Source organism: Lipophrys pholis (assembly GCF_963383615.2).
Source record: "Lipophrys pholis genome assembly, chromosome: 15".
In the NCBI taxonomy this organism is placed as follows: Eukaryota; Metazoa; Chordata; class Actinopteri; order Blenniiformes; family Blenniidae; genus Lipophrys; species Lipophrys pholis.
The window spans coordinates 10089679-10110720 of NC_137642.1; the positions used below are offsets into that span (position 1 = coordinate 10089679).

The 21042-nt window shown below is 39.2% G+C and overlaps 1 protein-coding gene across 1 annotated transcript in view; it reads right to left on the bottom strand.

Moving 5' to 3' along the window:
• The window catches only part of LOC308121282 (protocadherin-15-like), a gene marked incomplete at both ends in the record, with an annotated part of 142274 nt that overhangs the window by 96804 nt on the left and 24428 nt on the right, over positions 1-21042 (bottom strand). Inside the window, 4 exons of the mRNA XM_080482446.1 lie at positions 2592-2702; positions 2835-2954; positions 4427-4582; positions 5588-5748. Of these exons, the coding sequence (XP_080338572.1) occupies positions 2592-2702; positions 2835-2954; positions 4427-4582; positions 5588-5748 (548 nt within the window). The remainder of the gene's footprint in view (positions 1-2591; positions 2703-2834; positions 2955-4426; positions 4583-5587; positions 5749-21042) is intronic.

Genomic DNA, 21042 nt, shown 5'->3' on the forward strand with positions numbered 1-21042 from the left:
CAATTTCAACCTTCGGGCTCCCTGACGATTTGTTGCTTTGGGCATCGAGGCAAAACACAGTTCAAACTGAAATCAATACGACATATTAAGGTAATAACGGATCACTGCGGCTGTTCTTCCAAATGTATTGCGGTATTTGCTCCTATGAAAGCCCACACACATTCAGTCTTGCTGTTTTTATTTGTTTACCTGCTAAACAGGGGGATTGCCTATAGTCCCATCCATCAGGTAGAATACTGTATTTTCACTATAAAACATTTTGATAGGTTAACCTGATGGCTGAGTGGTTTAGGTGCGTATCACATAAACACAATTGCAACACGGGTAAGGTCCTGCTTCGAGTTGCTGCTGTTCAGAACTTTACCTCCCCTACTATAATTCCCCCGCTTTTAGTCTTCATATTCTGTCTGTCTCTGCTGTTCACACTTAATGAAATCTAAATGCCAAAAAAATAATCTTAGAAAAAATAATAATTAAAAAAGTCATCTGGGGAACCTTTTTGCATGTTCAGTTAGCACAATGGGCCATAATCACTGCTAAATGACACATTTGTTATTCAAATGCAATAAAGAAATCATATTTTACTTATTTAAAAGAAAAAAAAAAAGCTGCAAGAAAGTTTTGATTAAAAGTTGCCTATTTAAAAGAAGGGGTAAAAGTTAATAATCTGCATGGATACAATGAACGTTTATGGCTCTATAATTCTGGTCCTTATTCTAAGATATCTTTGTTATCCAATATATGTTATTCTATAGTGTGCATATTAAAACTGTTACTTTAATCTTAAATTGAATAGCGGCATTGTAGGCGTCCTCGAGACCACCATTATGGGGGCAAAGCAATTTCTCTGCTTTATGGTGTTTTAAAATTATCTAGCGTTATGGCTATGAGACGTTATCGGATACAGCCTGAACAATAGAGACAGGCAGTCACATGATCACATCCACATCTACAGGCAGGAGTACTCTGGAAAACCCAGAGAAAACTAACACATGCACAGAGTGGACATGCAATCTCCACACAAAAGGGCTTTAAAGTGGGGAAATGGAGATAATCAGGCCGTGAGGTGGGGGTGCTGACCACTACACCACCATGTTGTGTGTGTAAAATGCAGAGAGTACTCAGTGGAAAAAAAGATCTGAATGGAGGAGAGTCAATCATGGAAACTATTCTGCCACATTTCTTCTTGGAAAATAATTCTTAGCCACAGAAGATAAACAACACAGCAGTTATCCTTAATGATTCCCTGTTGTGGTGCTGTTGCCTCCCAGAGTGGCGCCCTGAGAAGTGACCAGCGCAGACTTTTAGATATTTACGTTCTCGATGTAATTGAACTCTTGACATAAGCGGAGCAGAGTTCTGGTAAATACCATCTCTTCTTCCTTTCTCTACTCTGACGTCCTTTTGCCACAGAAAATGAAATCTCCCCGGAGGACCGCTTGCCAGCTTAAAGAGTTTAGTCTTTTGCTCTCTCATGCAGGAAATGGAGAGAATAGATGGAAAGACTGCTAAATGATTATCTGTCCCGCAGCACTTTATCTCCTCTATCTCATTGTGAAGGATCGTGCTTATTAGGGCTTTCTGTTATGCAATCTGTGACAGACAAAGGATCATAACAATATGTTTGACGACTGATACATTTTTGTGGTGAACAGAGGGAAGATTTTGGTTAAAAACAAAAAAGTTCCTAAGCATTCGGTCCACATCGGACTGGGGAAGCGTCAGACCCCTGACTGTGTGTTTGTCTATTTGATCTTGACTCTGTGGCTTGTAACTTTGCAATGACTTTTGGTCAATGACATTTGTTGCCTGGTGGCAAAAAGTTGGGCAGGAAAACAAAACACATAAAAACCTTCATTATAATTCACACTACCCTAATGGCATCATTAGGATTGCTTGTTTTACAATATTTTTCTGAGTCATAGTGTCCAGTGAGAGTGTGAAGGAAAATGCACTCCCTGAAGTAAAACTCATAATTAAATCATCCCTGCTATGCAAAGCGGTTCTGGTATATACAGGCTGCAAACATGTCAAAGAAACTTTCAATCAAAAGTAAGTTGTAATGAAACCCTGGGGGGCCCCAACTCCGCAGACTTAATAGCAGATAAAAAAAAATAAATAAAAAATGAGTTGAGCAACTTACATCTGACCACAAATTGAAATAATGTCAAATTACTTGTTACTAATTAATGTCAAAAGGCACAAGCATCCCTCTTATGGCTGGTAAACATGAACATGAAAAGGATAGCTCACTAAATGATTACGACAGAATGTACATCCGACCTCTACTTGAAATGGTGAAGTAAAAAAATAAAAAATAAAAACACATCAAAGTAGCAAACTTTTGATTTCATGTTGAAAATATCTACAAGCTAAAATAAATGGAAACTCTGCACATCCTGAGACAGTGATTTAGTGGCATTAGGGGTTTCTTACTCAAGGTCAATGCTGATGCAAAGGACCTTAAAGAAAAAATAAATAAATAAAAACAATAAATTGGAGCCTATTTTTAACCAACCGATATGGCAAACCCGCAGTTCTCAACACCTGCCATCAAAAGCAGTTGTGCTTGTGTTGATTAATTCACTTACACTGGCTTGGACCAGAACCAGGTAGCGAGTTTTCTCCTCGTAGTTAAGCCTCTCTGCCAGAATAATGTGTCCTGAAAGGGTGTTCGCGACGTTCACTGTGTTGTTAGATTCCTGAAAAAAAAATGAAAAGATAGAAGGAACGGTGCAAAAATAAGACATAGCAGCAGGACGAATTTACAGCAGTGTAGAGGTTTTTTTTTTGTTGTTTGTTTGTTTTTTAAATGGTGTGGCCTGTACATATACCGGGTCGTCGGGATTGTAAAGGATGCTGTATTCTATATGTCCATTGGGCCCATCATCGATGTCTGTAGCACCGTTATTTCCTGAGAAGCCAGTGAAAATGGTTGTTCCAACTGGTATGAGCTGGAACAAATAAAAGAGAGCGAGAGATGAAAAAAAAAAAGGAAAAGGAAAAGTCAACAGCTCAAACAGTCCCCTGTGATAACAACATTAACTTACAGAGAGCCCATTCACATGGCTATTAGTTTTGTCCAGCCATCCCATTAATATACAAAAGGAAAAAAAAAATCAAAAAGGGAAAATGTTGCAGTCAGCAGCACTCTGGAGGTGTACGTGCAGCTCTGACAGAGTAACAAAAGGTGAGTGTGAGAACCGCTTCTATTCCCCAGAGCCCTCTGCAAAGTCCACAGGACCAGGCAGCAGGCAGCAGATCTTGTTCAGGGGAGTTGACAGCAATGCAGAGTGACTCATTATACCGTTGGGGCAGCTGCATATGGCTATGATAACTCACTGTGACAGCTTTTCGAACATGCGACGTACACAAGTGTGAGCAGTGAAGACAAAAGCCATGGTTGTCCTAAACACAACAAGGAATCATCATCTATTCTCCAAAAAAAAAAAAAAACAACAACATATGACTTAAAAGTCAAAGGATTTGATGCACTGTGTTAAATCACTGCGGGTTGCAGAGTTGTTTTGGAGGAAAGCGTTGCTTCTGCCTAGTACTCAGTAGAAAGCTGACTGCAGAGCAAGCTTCTGCCCAGATTTACAAATGTTCTGCTGACCTGCTTACTTGCACGAATGCATACTTCTCGTTCTACAAGTCAGACGCATGTTTGGGCAAAGAACAATCGCACACAATTGTCACAAAAGACAAAGATACTTAAACCTATTGTCGACGAAGACAGTTTGTGCAATACAAATAAGCCCATCACTGTGAACAAATATTTATTCTCTGATTTGGTTCGATAATCTTGCAATGAAATAGACTCGAATGTCAACATGTGCTTCAAAGATTTGTGCACCAAACTCCATGTTTAGCCTTAAGCAAACAACAATGAATCAAACGTCCTTCAGCCTTTAGAAGACTTTGCCAATATAGGCACACCCAAAGAAATACAATGTCGGAATTTTGTTTTCTTACAATTTAAGAAGTGGCAAAACAATTACACTACAACAGAGTCTATGAGCAAAACCCTTTTATTTTTGGGTCATTTAGTTTCACTGGCAAAAGGCAGAAAAAAAAGAAGATTCTATGGTACATCTAAGTCTAAGTTTCAACAATTTCCTGATGAAAGTTGGAACAATACCGTGAAAGCAATTACCTAAAAGCCGTGGTCAGGTAAAGTGGCTTAAACAACTTAATCTGACTCTTCAGGGCTATTTTGTGAAGCAACTGTATTGTGTCTTCTCAGTAGGGTCACTCCTACAATGTGACTTTAAGCGCACATGAAGTAGTGGACAGAAAGTCATGTCGAGCTATAAACAATGAACAATGAAAACAGTTTGTTGACATAAAAGCTGCATTCAAACCCAAACGAAGGGTCTAAAGTTGCAGACTGAGATGAACCGACACAGAGAAATCACGCTCTTACCTCGTTCACTGCAACATAGTAGCGTGGCTGCTGAAAATGAGGCGTGTTGTCATTCTTGTCCCTCACAATAATCCGAACCTCGTGGAAAATGACTGCACCAATCAGTTCGTTGTCGCAGCGGACCTTAACCACAATCGTTGTGATGAAGTTGGGGGGCTGAGGAAGACAAAAAAAACACAGAAAAGTGCTACTCCAGTGTCTGAGTAGACACATTTGTATTATTCCTCCTGACATTCTGTTGACTCGGGCCATTATCAGCTATTGTTTCATCAGTATTTTAGAAAACAATGTGCATACGTCGTGAGCGATAATAAAGTGAGAGCCGCTCCACTTTTCAGTCCATTTGTTAATTATGATGCCTGCATAGTAATGCGTGTAATCAAATCATAGCCTTTGTTGGCTTTTATTTCCGTTTGGCAACTTGATTTTTCTTTTTCAAATAGCAACGGGTGATCAAAATCCTCAGTGTTCAGATGTAAATGTAACGGCAGCCGCTTGTCCCTTTGCCGACACGACTTGTCAGACATGGTGTGTTTTTAGCAGGGAGGGTGAAACGTGACCTACTGTGTAATGCAGTTAGCAAGTTAGAAAGCCCCCCCCCCCCCAGCTGCAGAGGGTTGTGCTCCTCTGCTGTTCTCATGTCTCCTGGCCATATTTCTGAGTTAGTCCCATTAATAGCCTCACACCCACATCCCTACCCTAAGTCCATATATTCTAACATAAGCTTTAAAACAGCTTCTTTCCTGCAGGAGCAACACCCTGTGCTAATCCACCCCCTGCACCGCACATCTCATGTGCTATACTCTACTATTTCTGCCCGCTCTGTATTCACCGCCGGTTTGCCCGCGACCCTGGGGAACTGAGGTGAATGTATTATGTGCAGACGTAAACAGGCAGACACCACGGTCCGTATTTATTTATTCCCTGGCTATATTTAGCACTTTGGTGAAATTACAACAAAATCTGCATCACATCTAGTAACATTTTGTTAATAAGATAATCACTATTGAAACCTTGATAAAGTTGCCATTATATAGTCAGTCTGCACAATATAAAATGATGTTTACCATACTTCATTGCCTATACATTAAAAATATATAAATATAAAATACAAAATTGACTTTAAAAAATGCCAGTTTTCTCTATATCTGCTTCACTTACATCTCGGTCCAGAATACGCCCGGTGCTGTTGAGGTAGAGTCTCTGCCGCGCTGGCTCCAGTATCACCCAGTGGTCGTAGTTGTCCTCTAAAGTCAGAGAGATGGTCCTGCCTGGATCTTGGGCACGGCCATTTATCTGCATGTTTTCCACCAAAACCGTACCTGCGGAAGGCAGATTGGTCTCATTCAATGAGCGGTTCTCTTTTCATACTCCATTATTCTGCTAATCAGTGAGTTTTGTAGGCAGATAAAATAATTTGACTTCAATCGAATGACAGTTTAAAGGACCTACGGTGCCTGTTGACAAAAGGAGCAGGAGTTTGAAGTCAGATAGCATCAAACAATCTGATGAAATGACATTATCAACATCCATGTGTGCCCTCGTGGTAAAGCTGTGAGCAAAAACTTGATCATTAACTTCCAACTTCTCCCAACATCATTATTTAGCAAAGATGTGAGAAAATAGTGCCTCAGATCTCTGCAGACTATTCCACATTTCGTACAGGCAAAGCAACAGGCAAAGCAACTGGTAATTATCATCCTTTGGGGCACCAACACCTTCTGGTTTATATTCCACAGCTTTTAATCAGTGGCTAATTAAACTTTACCACAGCAGCCCGCTGGGCCGATCCTCGTGAAGCCAGTTAAATCTGAGGAATGCTTGACTCCTAAATGGCCAAATGAGATGATTTATGAAAAAAAAAACTGGTGTTTTACTAAACCAGGAGGAAGCAGCTACCGTTTCTTCTAAGTGGCCTCAACTCTTCCCAGTTACATCCAGGAGCTGTTTTATTTAGAGTCACTTGGGCTTATGGAGCAGCCCTGAAAATACCACATTCAGAGGGACGACACGGAGTGACCAGGAAACCCACAATACGAAGGAAAGCAACTTTTCTTTTAAAAGTTCAATTCCTTCATGGATTGAGCAAAAAAGTTTGATATTTGTTTTATAATTTTTTCCTTGTGGAGAGATGAATCTTCTGAGAGATTTATGATTAACTAGTCTTTTTTTTTACTTCCTTGTTTGCAACAATAAAAATCTGATCTGCATATTTAATATAAAGACATAACGGTATTTATCTGCGGCAGACACATTGCCCACATACAGAAGATCTAAGCTGGCACTAAGTTTTATTAGGTTAATATTGATTGAATCAACATTAATGTTCCTGGGTGACTATAACCTTAGCAGCTTTCTCATCCTCAGTGCAAAGAGTGTCTCTGATTCTTAAATACAGGACGTCCCTGTACTTTCTCCGCTGACATTTGTATATTGTGTAGAAATCATGCTCACAAATGCCTCGACCTAAGTTTTATGACATAAAATTCTTTTTTATTCAAATCTTGACATTTTCTCTTCACTTTACAACCAAGCAGTTAAGCTGTTTAATCAGAATCATTTCATAGCTTTACAACTGAATGGCTCTCCGACAAGAAAATACTTTTTGAATAAAGATCTTTTAACCTGAGTTAAAATAATGACCAACAATACACTCAAGGTTTTAATCAACAGCAGCACTTTAAGGGTCTTAAGGCTACAGAAAGTAACAGTTTCCCATTGTGCTTACAGTTTAATATATCAATCCATCTCTTTTATATCTTTTTATCTAACTTAGGGCTGCAGGGCCCAGATGAATCTAATAGAAAGCCGGAAGCACCATGAACAAGTCACCAGTCCATCTCAGGATAAATGCAGGGACTCACACAAACTCAATTTAGAGAAATCAGTTACCGCAGACACATCTTTGCAAGCGTGGGAGAAAAAAGAAGTATCTGGAATAAACCCCAATGGTGGGAATAATGTGAATTAAAGCAAAACTGCTTCTTTAATAATTTCGCAGGTACAATTGCTGAGGTTTCTGTCACTCATTAATTTTGTCAGACATGGAAAGAGGTGAGACGATGTTAGCTTCAGCACCTATATAAGGATTAGTTGAAAATTGTCTGTTTCTCTGTCTATTATTATTTTTTTTATTATTATTTTTCCCCCCTCCAAACAGGGGTTATGCTAAATTGTGCATAATGGCAGAAATCTGAATCCTTCTGCAGAGCAGGGTATTTTGTTGGTAAACGTACTGCATGATTATCAGAATACCATGCTGTGGTAAATTACGATTAACTCAAACAAATCCAAATAATGTATGTCTGACGCCATCCATCCAGCCATCCATACCGCTTATCCTGTGCAGGGTCACTGGAGCCAATCCCAGCTTACTACGGGCGAGGGCAGGTTACAACCTGGACAAGTTGCAAGTCCATCACAGGGCAAACACACAGAGATGGACAACCACGTACGCTCACATTCACGTCTGGGGGCAATTTAGCATCACCAATGTCACTCGCATGCATGTTTTTGGACTGTGGGAGGAAACCGGAGTATCAGGGAAAAACCCACGCGCACACGGGGAGAAAAATGCAAACTCCACACAGAAAGGTCCCGTAACATATTTGAACACACACCATCTCGCTGTGAGCCAAGAGCGCTAACCACAGCGCCACTGCGTGGTAATGTGCGACACCATTTGACTATTCTATGTAACTTCAGACTGATCCACACAGATCAAGGTTCATAACAGAATTCGAATAATACTAGTATGGGCCCATAATCGAGACATCCTTCAACAGGGAGACAATTAAAAGTAACACAAAAGTTACTCATCCAAGATGCTGGTAATCCTTTGATCTGGCAAACCTAATAATATGCTTCGAAAAAGTTCTGGGTAACTATTAAAGTACTAATTTCATTTCAATATTTACAGGTTATCGAATATTACTTCAACTTCGAATATTAACAGATTTATGAATATCAGCAAATAATGCACCAACACATTGACAGAAGCAGACAGGTCTTCTAAAGATAAGCTACTGTTTATTTAAGGCTCCTAATGCAGTAATTTAAGATACAGCTTAATGTTACTGTTACTTACAGTCGGACAAATTCTGCCATCGGGAGGACTGAATCTGTTCAAGATTAATGAGGCGCTCCTCCTCCAGCAAAAAGGATTTCACAGAACAATTAACAGAGCTGCTCTTCACTGGAAACAACGGCTTTGGATAATGCTAATGCCAATTGTCGGATAATCCAAATGTTAAAGGTAGCAACCGGCTAAACGAACAAGGACAGAGAGAGACACATGTCCCACTGCTTTCACCATCAGTCGCACTGTGACGGCAATGTGTTGAAGCGAAATGTGAACATCACAGCACCTATTGTTAAATTTAAGTTGCATGCCATCACTCGGGGAAAGAAATCCATCTCAATAAATGATTAACCAAACACATTTCTATCAGCCTTTACAAATAAAAATACCACAGGTTATTTATCTGCAGGCCTATATAACTCATTTCATGACCACTGTAACCTTTCACGTCAGCACAGGCTGACAAAGCACTCATAAAAGGAAGAGGCACATGTCAAGCCGAAAGCATCACCATCTGCTATGGTTGGAGGAGATGAGCAACATCAGCGCTGGCAAACGTAAAAAAAAAAGGTTCTTGGAGGATTTTGTTCTGATTTACGGACTTTTAGTTTAGTTCATTCCCTTCTCACTGAATCAACACTACGCATGGAGTCAGATTAAGTTGCAATTTTAGAGTAGCTTCAAGATTAACCTAACTTTATATGAATCTTCAAATGATGTTTAAAGTAAAAGCACTTGACATGCCTTGGTAAGCCACCAGCTGTAAAACTTTACAAGATAGCAGCATGGTAATGCGCTCTTTAATTGCTTCTCCTAACATCTTGTATTTTATCATTTTGTAAAGCAGGTTTAGTCATTTAGTCATTAGTCATTAGTCATCCGACGATTTTCAACAGGGAGCACAGATGGAGGTGTGATGGAGGCTTCGACATTATAATTCTAATACCCAATGCTGCATTTTCAGGCTCTTATTAATGGCTGTTCCCCTTGTTTGCAGCAGTCAGGGTTTGATACATGTGTGCACTGTGATCACAAGGACCAATAATTATCTGTCTCACTTGGGCTAAAATGCACCTGAAAAATTGCTCTTCGACAGATTTAATTTAAAAGTCAAAAGACCCCCGTGTTGCTTGTTCATTAATCTAAAAGGCAGCTTTTCATAAATTTACCTGCCTTGGTAACTTGAGTGCTGATCTACATCTTATTGAAAGTCTTGGGTTGTAAATTACGCGGCTGATAGTATTACAAGGGAGGACAAGGAGAGTCCTCTTCCTTTCCCAAGTTCACTGAACTCTCGCTTCTCAGGAGAGACGTGCAACCCGCTACCCTCCCTCTGTTGGAGCCAATATTGCTCTCATCACAAAGAAAAGTTGATGTCCTCATCAGTCAAAGGGAATCCAGAGACTATCAGACAAGTGCCATCCACACTTCCTCCTGCGATGTACTCCATGCACTTCAATTCTGAATAAACAGTGGCTCAGTGGCTCAGTGAGTGTCACTGCCGGTCAGCGACGCCTCTGATCAGGGCTTCACAGTGGACCAACCCACAGAGACGCCACAGAGGCCTCACTTTTATCCCTGATATCAGTAATGCTGGCATGTGTGGATGGTGGCAGGAGATGAGTGTAGGAGCCCATTTCTAATGGGGATCCAAGCTTAGTTTGAAATAAGTACATTGCATTAAAGGTTCATTCACATTTCCATGGAATCATATTTGAATTGAGCAAAATGCATCATAACACAATTTATTATAGATTGACGAGGCCACAAGGAAACCAAAAGCGAGAAGTTAACAGGCACAAAAGCAGCGAAGAACAAATGTTTCCAAAGGTTCATCTCGGTTCAAACTGTTAAAGTTTAGATTCCCTGATTTAATGTGGAAAGAAACTTGCTTCCTTTGAGGCTCTTTTCATCCAGTAAAAATTCCTGAGGACATCGTAGCTCTGTTGCTGTTGAGGAATATAAAAACCCTCCAGCTTCCATTCACATTTAGTTCCTTATTACACCTTTGAATTTGCCAGTGAATAACTGGAAGACTAAAGACAGAATTGTCATGTCACTTTTTTTTTTTTTTTTTGCAGGAAGCTGGTTATCTTATTACATTATCCCCTAAACTTCTAACATTCATGCCATCCAGCTTTACACTCATGATAATGACACTGTCTCACTTGGGATATAGATTGAGGATTTGCCAAGATATGTTGTTTTTTTTTACTCGAGGAGCCATTGCTTGTGTGAGTGAAATCATCTAACCAGCACACATAACCGCTTGTCTGACTCTTTCTCTTAATAATCTCCCAACACGTAAGAAACCTTGTTGAACAAAGCCACCAACAGACTGCTGTGTTTTATTTGAGCAAATTGCAGTTTTCGAATTTCACCATCCTTAAACCGGGTAATCCGAAGCAAAACTAGGTAAACCTGGATATACGAGATGAAGTTTTACAGAAGATGAATGATTGATGCGTTTGTGGCACAAAAAACAGAAAAGCCTGTCTCTATTGTTTTCCTACAATATATTTGATTAATCTTTAAAGTGCCAAGGTGCTTCTGCATTCCTTACAAAGTCTTTGATTTGCTCTTTGTAATTCATGTGTCGTCACTGCAATGGTATAACTGAAGATCTAATCATGGCCCAGTTTTACCTCATCGTAAAATCATGGACTTTCAACTTTTAACAATGTTTTTATATATATATATACATTTCCCAAACAAGATATTGAAGTGAAAGCGCATAACTTTAACAAAGGTAATTGTGGATCACAAATAAGTGACTGATTACCCTGCTACTTGTGGCTATGCATTGCACACTGAGGTAAACTATGGCATATGACCAATTAAAAATGTTGCTTGATACATACAGAAATGCTTGCAAAGTAAGTAGCAGTGTATAGACTGTAGCATAACACTTTATAATAAGCCTGCCGTGATTATTAGCATTTACCTACAGTATAAGAAACAGAGAAGCTGTATATTGGGAGAATATAGCGACAGAAGTAATATGATTGTGTTATTATGGAAATAATGTGCCTTTCTCATATGTTCCGTATTGTACAGGACATTAATTGCATTTCTGCAGTGTATCCTTATGGTGGGAAACTTGAAAAAAGTCCAAATTTACCTGCATAGTCTAAAAAAAACAAAGGGGGGGGGGGGGGGGGGCGGGGGAGGACGGGACTCTCCCATATTTTTGTTGGAACAAAAAGAAATACAAGCTGTCTGCACTTTTTTCAATCAAAGTACAGTATTGCAAGCCATGACTGTGGGGCATCTGCAGCACTTCACTATGTACTGAGCAATGGTACCTGACAAGACAGAAAGGAGGGAGAAAGGAGTGATCTGCACCTGAAAAGCTTTAAAAAAAAAAAAAAAAAGAAGAAGAAAATGTCAGTGTACTCGGTGAGTGGTGGCCAAGCAGAAGATCTAAAAGCATTTCATATAGTGCCAGGGTTTAAAACTGGAGGCTATTCGGTGAAGAAAAAGAAATCATGATAGTTTGAAACTTTGCTGGAAAATTGATGCCCTGTAAGGTTTTAATTAAGTTGAGTTTGTCCCTGTCATGTGTGATTGTTGTTCCCACATATTAACTCTTCATTCCGAACACACACAAACACGCACAGGCACGCCGTGCACCAGCTGTCAAAGGAGCCACTGTGCAACATCCAAAACATTGAGCAAAATTAAAAATTGAGTGTACGTTTTGGAACCATCATCCAACAAGAACAGATGCCATATAGCTGTCAACTAAGTGCTCCAAAAGACTATATAACCCCTAATTACTTTTGATAAAATTTAACATGAAAAACAGCTGTCCATTCCTGCATATTTGTGCTCAGTAAACTAGTCAACGTTACAAACAATAATAAAAAAAATTTAATAATACAAAAGTGTTGCAGCTGGTTGCCTCTCTAAACAGTGATGAAGTACTCTGCAAAAGTGTCTTCCACTGGGAAAATGGAAAGTTGTTTCATTTTTTTTTTTTTTTTTCCGGGCCTTTCGTTGTTCATTGTGGGTGAAATGTTTGTCACAAGCATGAACAAGCTTAGCTTATGTGATGCCTTGAGCAGGATTTTGTCAGGACACTCTGTTATCCTTCAAAATTGGTTTAATTCCAGCCTTGCAGCAAATTTGTCTCTGTGGATTGTCCAAAACACAAACTCAATTTCGTCATTACAAAAACACGCAGAAAACCCACTGTTGCAGCAACACAGCAGTGTTACGGCTTTAACAAATAAAACACAATAATCTGGTGGAAAGGGCTTGAACATGACAAGATGTTTGAGTATTAAACTAAATGAATGAGACACTTATATGTATTATAGATAATTATGGTGATTACTGAGACAATAACCTCTAAAATACTTCACATGTTGAGTGTTTTGCTCTGACATTTAGACTCCTCTTACTAAACCAGCTTATCATCCAATACCTGAAGCGATCCCCACCACTTACTAAGACAGTAGTATAGACTTCCCAGGGTTTTTTTTTTTGTTTTTTTTGGTGGAATGACGGGAAAGGTCACATGATCATCAAAGTTACTATATCATATTGTTTTGTCATCAGTCACAATTCTATTCAAACCTGCTGCGCAGATCCGAGTGGCTGAGTAGCTAAGAAATGCACTGACGTTACGACTGTGTGCAACATATTCAACACGGACCGCAGCCCACGGTTTTCAGTATGATAGCTTGTTGTTTATTCCTGATGTTATCTTTTAATCCTGATTTTAATAAAATGATGACGGCAAGCTGATGCCACCTTCTAAGGGTGAAATGCATGTTCTACTTATCAAGACAACCTTTTTTTTTTTTTTTTTAATCTTGATGAGAATTGATGAATTGCAACAAGTCAGTGCAATGCACAAGCTGGTGGAGGAAGTAGACAAGATGCTCTCACGGCATTATGTGTTTGAACAAGGAAACCTTAATTTTCTGCCAGTCGTGGGAAAAAGTTGGACATTGAGAATAATTATTTCACTCAAAAAGTGAAGATAAAGGAACATCCTTATCATCGAGAGTGAAGCCAATACGTTACTGAGAAATGTCATGGGAAGAGCTTAAGTACATTTTTAATACTGACAGATCAAACGTTCGAACTAAAGAACTTAGCAAACAAGTGTATTTATTCCCATTTGACATGAAATCGATTTGAAAGACTAATTTGACAACCTTGACAAGAGTGACATTGCTTACATCAATCTCAATGTCCATGAAAATTAAACACGCAACTAATGTTTCATCGTGTGACATCTGCTGCCTCATAATCGAATCACATTGATGAGCTAAGAAAGGTGATATGTTTTGCATGTATCAGTCACCTGAAGAGGATTCTTTTTTTTTTTTTTGCTTGGTGAAATGCCACTATTTTTGTAATACCCCTGCAGGAGTCTAACAAAAGAGGACTGCATCATCAACAATAAAGTCGATTTTAGGTCATACTGAAATGTCTTGAAGAAAGTTTGAATAGCCGTCAGATAGTTCTGCTATTAAAATATATAAAGGCATCTTATAGCCTTCTGTGTGTGGAGGAGAGTTTACATCTAATGCCGACCAACATGTAAATATGATACAGTTTTGCCGCTCTGATACTTTCATATCATATTTCCATGACGACTGAGCATGATGACCTGTGGTGCGCCATGTTTATGTGGCTACCAGCAAGGACAAAATGAAAGCTCAGAAGAAGAACTGGGAGAAGTCTTTAGACAAGCAGGTCGCAGTGAAGCACTGCTGTACTTTCATGAGAAGAACATGCTGATTAACTCCAAACACCAAATGCCGATATCTGCACAATTTAATAGGAGGTGGAGATTGATCCTCTTGAAACTCGTGGAGTTTGTAACGTGGTTGCTTTCACACGGCGGTCCCACTATGCGCGGCACTGAGACCACCTTCTATGGCCAGGGCAGCCGGTGCCCTTAAAGACAGCTGGGCAGCAGGGTGCCAGTATGACTTGACCTAAAAATGGCAGGAGGGCTATACATTATTTGCGGATGCTGCCTAAAGGAAAAAAAAATAAAAAATTGCTGCTCAGGACTATTTTTGTGTTTTGTCCACCAAACCTTGACCTTAAGTTTTTGCCCCTGTCCCCAGCAGCTCCGTACAAAAACATTTACGATGAAAGGAAAAAAAAAAAATGGATTTCACCGACAATGAGGAAATTTTGTCTGCTTTTGCCCAGGCTTTTTGTTGTGACATGTAATTTCACGTTGTAAAGCTTGGCCGTTAAAAAATGTTTAACTTTCTTTGTAGAGCACATTCCACACGTTTCTTAAAATAGATGAAACATACAGACAATACAAATAAAACACAGTTGAAACACATTAAAATAATAAAAACATGGGTACTATAAAAAAAGATAAGTAAAATCATGTAGAATAATAAAAGGTGAACAACTCACATGGTGTTGAAGGCTAAAGGGTACAGGTGGGTTTTAAGATGCCTTTTAAAAACCGGCAGGGAAAGGGCTTGTCTAATGGATGGACGCAAGTCATTCCACAATGTCGGGGCAACGACTGCAAAGGTGTGGTGCCCTCTGAGCTTATGTTTAGTTTTTGGCACTCTCGAGAGCCATTGATCAGCTGACCTGAGTGAGCAAGTAGGGTTACAAGCCTGAATAAGCTCCAAGAGGTAAGGTGGGGCAAGGCTGTTGACAGTTTTAAAAGCAATTAAAAGGACAAATTGCAGTCGTTATCATGATCAATACAACAACAAACTATAACGGGACCATAAAGACTTTGTTGTTAAATGAGCCACACCGTTTTTAAATCACTGTAAATGGCATGATGTAAATAGCAAAAAATTATCATCACTGTGGGATGATTATGCTTTTAAAAACAATAAACATGCTTGCTGGAGGCTTGTGAGAAAACAAAAAAGATAAACAAGCTGGAATTAATTGATGATAATGAAAGTACATGAAGCTCTGCTTATAAGGAGGATTCATTCAAATTAAGCAAGTTATGTTGTCTTGAGCTTCTCTAAAAACTCTGCTGTTGTGCTTTCAGCGCATAATGAATTTCTCGGAATTCATGAATGTTGGAGAGGCTATAATGCAGATAGTGCGTGTCAAAAGGACAGGTCAGTGTCGTCAAGAAAGAATATACATCATCCAGGTGGCAGATATCCAAGGTTAGAGACAATGACTTACTCACGATGCCTGGCATGGTTGTTCCATACCTTCATCCGCTCCCTCAAAAGCCTTTAAACTGGGTCGAAACCTTTCAACAAGGAGCATGTTGCAAGAACAAAGAGGGCATTCATTACATTGAGTAATACAAAGTGGTATGGCTCTTTTTGAAATGTAATAGACAGTCTTATCAATGCGAGGAGACACAATGCAATTTGGGATTTCCCTGTAATGCTTTGAAGCTCCACCAATGACATCACAATACCTTAGATGGGTGCAGCTACAAAATATATAAATGGAGATGAAGGAATGAACCCAGTGTGACTTTGTCCTATTTGCTGGGCCACCACTTGGCTTATCAGAATGTCCACCTGAATGACACATCTATTACAGTTAAAAGGACACTTTGATAATTATGGCGGTTAAAAACGAGAAGGGTCGATGCGATGATGCACGCCGGCATCAACAGTAAATCAGGACACAAACAATGTTTGAGAGCGTCCTTTTGTTAACATGGACATGGACTGAGTCACGCGCCAGTGATGCATCACTGGATAGGGCATGGTTAGTATCTCTACATCTGAAATGAGGTCTCTCCAAGGCTCCAATTTCAAAAACTACGCTTTTTTATCTTAGATGGCATTCTAATTTACAGCCCGGAGCTGCTCAGTTGATAATGAATGGGGCACGGAATTTGTGCATTCCTTGAATGTTAGCTTGAAAGATGTGCCGAGTATTGGAAGTGCCATCGCTTTTAAACAAATTACTGTGCAACTGTACACTGGTGTGATATGAGGGATGGAGCAAAGTCATCTCCCTTGTTCCAAAAGCTTTGGGAGCAAATTATGAATATTTACCGGTGCAGCAAAAACTTGAACAAGATTATTATATATATATATATATATATATATATATATATATATATATATATATATATATTTTTTTTTTTTTTTTTTTTTTTAATTATTGCAAAATTAAATCTACAGTAACATACGCAGTATCTCTTGATCTTATAGCATTCAGCCTCCGTCCTTTTGGATTGACAAAATATCACCAGCAAAGATGAACTATATGAATAATTCAGGTCAGAAATAATAAATGAAAAAATGTTACAATAGAATATTTTAGGATTTTATATATTCAAATCAAACAATTTCATTTGCTCCTCAACCACAGATGGAATGAGCGTGTCAGTTTCACCAAACCTTGTGTTACAAGTGTCGTACTGGAGGAGACCAATTAAAAAAAGCTGCTTTCATCCACAAGTAACACATTTATTGTCAGCTGCTCTCATGAAAGTAAGCCCACAGACACTGTGTGGCTAAGAAATTGGGATTACTTAATTAGGGTAAGGCAATAAGAGAAAACTGGTACACGCTGATACTTTTGGAAGAAGTGGCTTTGAGAAAGATACTTAAAATCAGACTGGCTGGAAACCAGATTTTTGCACTTTTTCAAGTACTCACTGATGTAAATATGACAGGGCAGTAACCAAAAGCCTTGCAAAGATGGCCAAGATGGCTTGCTGAAGTTTCAAGTGAATATCAAAGTTTGATTCAAGTAACTTTAATGAAGGCATATTTACAAGTACACAACAGTTCGAATATGTTAGACACTGCTGATGTACAGGGATTTTCCCTGTAGAACTATTTTGAGAGTTTTCAAGTAACAGGCCAAACAGCAGGAAAGAACAATGAGCAGCAGTGAAAAGCAGCAGAAGATCCTGACTCGGCACTCAACACATTCAACTTCAAAGCGGATGTGCTATGACCGCAGAAGACCACCAGACAGCATTTCTCTCAGCTAAGTACATGGTATGAATGCTCAAATATACTCTCAATCAGTAAAGTTAGACAGTAAAAGATTGGGAAATGGTATCTGGTGTGCACCGTGGCTGGGTGCAATCAGGGTTTTACATAATGAGCACCGATGAAATCATGGATCCATCATAACTTGTATTACTGATTCAGGGGCTGCTGGTAGTGGGGATCTGGTGGGGGACCGTTGCGGACCATTACCATAGTGTACCATCGTTGGAATAGCTACTCATTTTAGGAGAAGGTGGCACGTCACAAAGATCCAGTCATCGCAAACTGGTTTCCTGAGCATTTACTCAAACGGCGACCGATTGGTCTTTTGAATCTCACTCCAAAAGTGTGGTACTATCATACGGTTTATCATTAGGTTTTCAGCAACCTGTTGAATGTATGCCACACTGAAATGATGGCAGCTCAAAAGGCGAAAAAGAGGTTCAACATGGTAGTACCAATATGTACGCAATGTGGGTGGTGAGTGTATTCCAGCCTTTAATCAAAAATATGGCAAAGAGTGGATTAGAAGTCAATCCTGTTTGCAGGTTTTTTTTATGTCAACATTGCTACTACAGAGCATATATACTCTAATTTGCTACCTTGACAACAACTTAGGTTATTATTTGCATGTAATTATAATCATTAACTATAAAGAAAGAATGCACTCAGTAATTAATTGGCATCCCTATATCTACCAGGCAACCATCCTCTGTCATTTGTCACTAACCCAGAGGACTGCGGGGCGATCAAAAAAGGCTGCTGTAATTACCCGAGACTGCAGTTGACTTTATTACAGGGGAAAATTGGTTCAAAAACAACTCAAAAAAGCTATAACTGGAAATTGGGAAAAATAAAAGTGATTTAAGTTATATGTTTAAGGATTGAGGAAATACATGAAACAGATTTCAAACAGTAAATTCAGCTTAAATATATCATGCCAACATTTATTTATTTATTTTTTGTAGAAAACAAGAAGACAGATTGTTACTGTAATTTGCACCTAGTATACAATTCTGGTCATTAAAAGAAACTAACAAAAGTGGCAATCAAGCAAGCCGTTTTATTACATATGGAGTAAAACCTCCCTGTCAAGGTTGGACCTATGTGAATAAATAAAAACAAGACTCTGGTGGTCATGCTCAATACGGAACCATAGCTACAGCTGAAGGCGACACAATGCGGCGGGCTTCACCATCTGGGTTGCTGAAAATAAGCTCTGCGCATGAAACACAAATGACCAATCATTTTAATGTCTGCTGAGTTTCATGGGAGGATTAAACTAATCCATGATCTCATTATCATGTTTTGGAAATTAATTGATGAATGGTCTTCTTGGTATTAACAGTGCAATGCAAATGACCAAATAACAAGCGAAAATAAATCCAACGAACAGGCTTATATACCGCTTCAACAGGATCCAACTAAGTTTGAACGGAGGAATACACAGACACTACCAGGTTAAAACAACTGAAAATCTTCAACAGGCTTTTGATGAACCTTAATTTCATTGCAGTGTTAATAGTTACAATCCAGAAAATACCACCATCATTAAAACTGCCCCCAAGCATTATTACAGTGACCACGAATCGGGCATCACTGATTCAGGAGGGAAGCTTGAGGACTACTCCACTAATGATGCCATCCACACAATGTTGTCGCTGCAGCTCCCACTGTCAAGCCAGATTCAATATGAAATGTGGACATTCAGTTAAAAAGAAGGGAGGGAACAATGTTTTATGTATTGGTTGAACAAGTTTTATTGCAGTGTTCCTCATGCAGAAGCCAACTTTTACTGATTCCCGTTTCTCAGCTCATCTATTCCTCAGGACAGTATGAGGAACTTAAAACTATTATTCTGCTCTATAATCTCATCATGTACACAGGAGAGAGGCTGCAGTGGAAGAACACTGGGCTTCTTCCAAAGAAGTGGGAATAAAAAATAACACATATTCAATGATACCATCAATTGAGGGTGACAATCCCACCATATCTGTCAAAAACTACCTGAATAATAGTGAGGTGTGTGAGCCCTCACCAGGATCAGCACTTATAACCAAGACATTTGTCTCTGACGTCTTGAAAACTAAATTCTGTTAAAAAAACAAAAAAAGACAAAAAGTATTTATGGATTATTGTGTAAATTGTTATTTTCTTTGCCTAAACAGTCACATGAAAACAGATTAGGTTGGATACAGAAAGATTACTGGTAGATTATTTGCAACTCAGAGGATACGGAATATACATTTTTTAATTGATATTTTTATGCCTCAGAGAATTCAAGTGTGTTCCAGAACCCAATGACAGAGTGAAACGTGACACATGAAAGACCCGTTTCCGTGGCGTAATGAGGATAAGCAGAAAGTGATTTACAACAGAAACAGAAGTAATTATGATAATCGTTTATCTCCACAATACACTGTAATTGCTGCCTTTATTAGCACATCAAACACTAAAATATGCCCTCCACTTCTAAAGAAAAACAATAGCATTAACACAAACAGTATAATTGTGGCAAGTAGATGGGGGGGGGGGGGGGTAAAGGCTGTTGCAGCCACTCAGAATCTGATCAACAAAGACCCTCTGCATATGGAAAAGGCAGAGAGAGCTGGTCATAATCTGCCTTCTCTAAAAAAATAATGGCTTGTTAAGAGCATAAACAAGACAAAAGTATGAATTACGTTCTAAAGCAGTCACAATGTATTACATATAATGCATAATTGAGCCTCACTGGATGTCCCGCCCCCCCCATTTTACTTTCTAATCTACAAGGAACAGGTGCTGTGCTATAATCCCTTCCTTTCAGCGACACACTAATTATATATTGATGACCTTGCAATCATCCCAACTGGACATGATCATAGAAGTGATTAGGGGCCTCTGTGTGTGTGTGTGTGTGTGTGTGTGTGTGTGTGTGTGTGTGTGTGTGTGTGTGTGTGTGTGTGTGTGTGTGTGTGTGTGTGTGTGTGTGTGTGTGTGTGTGTGTGTGTGGCTGAGTTGAGAAGAGTTCTGCAGAAAAAGAATAAAAAAGACTCAATGCAATGGCCCTATAATATGGAAGAGTTTTAGGGCCACTGAAGAAAAAAAAACAAACCTCTAGCACTTCAGAAAATAAAGTTGAAAATCAAAGTCAGGATTTTTTTTTTTCTGGAGGTAAAAAAAAAAAAAAAAAAAGCACGCCTTCATGCACTTCAGAAAAAGTCGACAATCAAAGTCGAGATTTTATTTTTTTTCACAGAGAGACGTCTGTCCATCCCTCATCATTTGTCCGTGGATGTGAAATCACATAAAATCACTTAATTCTGACTATGTAGGGTTACTTACTGCTTATGAACATGTGATTTTACTCAGGATTTCCTAAATTAATAAGAACACATTTTATCAGCAAATCCAGGATCCCTGCCTTTGTCCTTCATACTCGACGAACGTCCGCAACGGAACAATGCTGCAGGCTGCACTGTCTCTGCAAAGTCCTAATACTGATGATAACTGTGTTTATAAGCTAAATGCTGTTCTGAAGCATCGTTTCACCACTTCATTAAACCTCCTGCGATGCATTTTGAAGCAGTGGCATGTGGATGGATGGATGGACTTTGTAA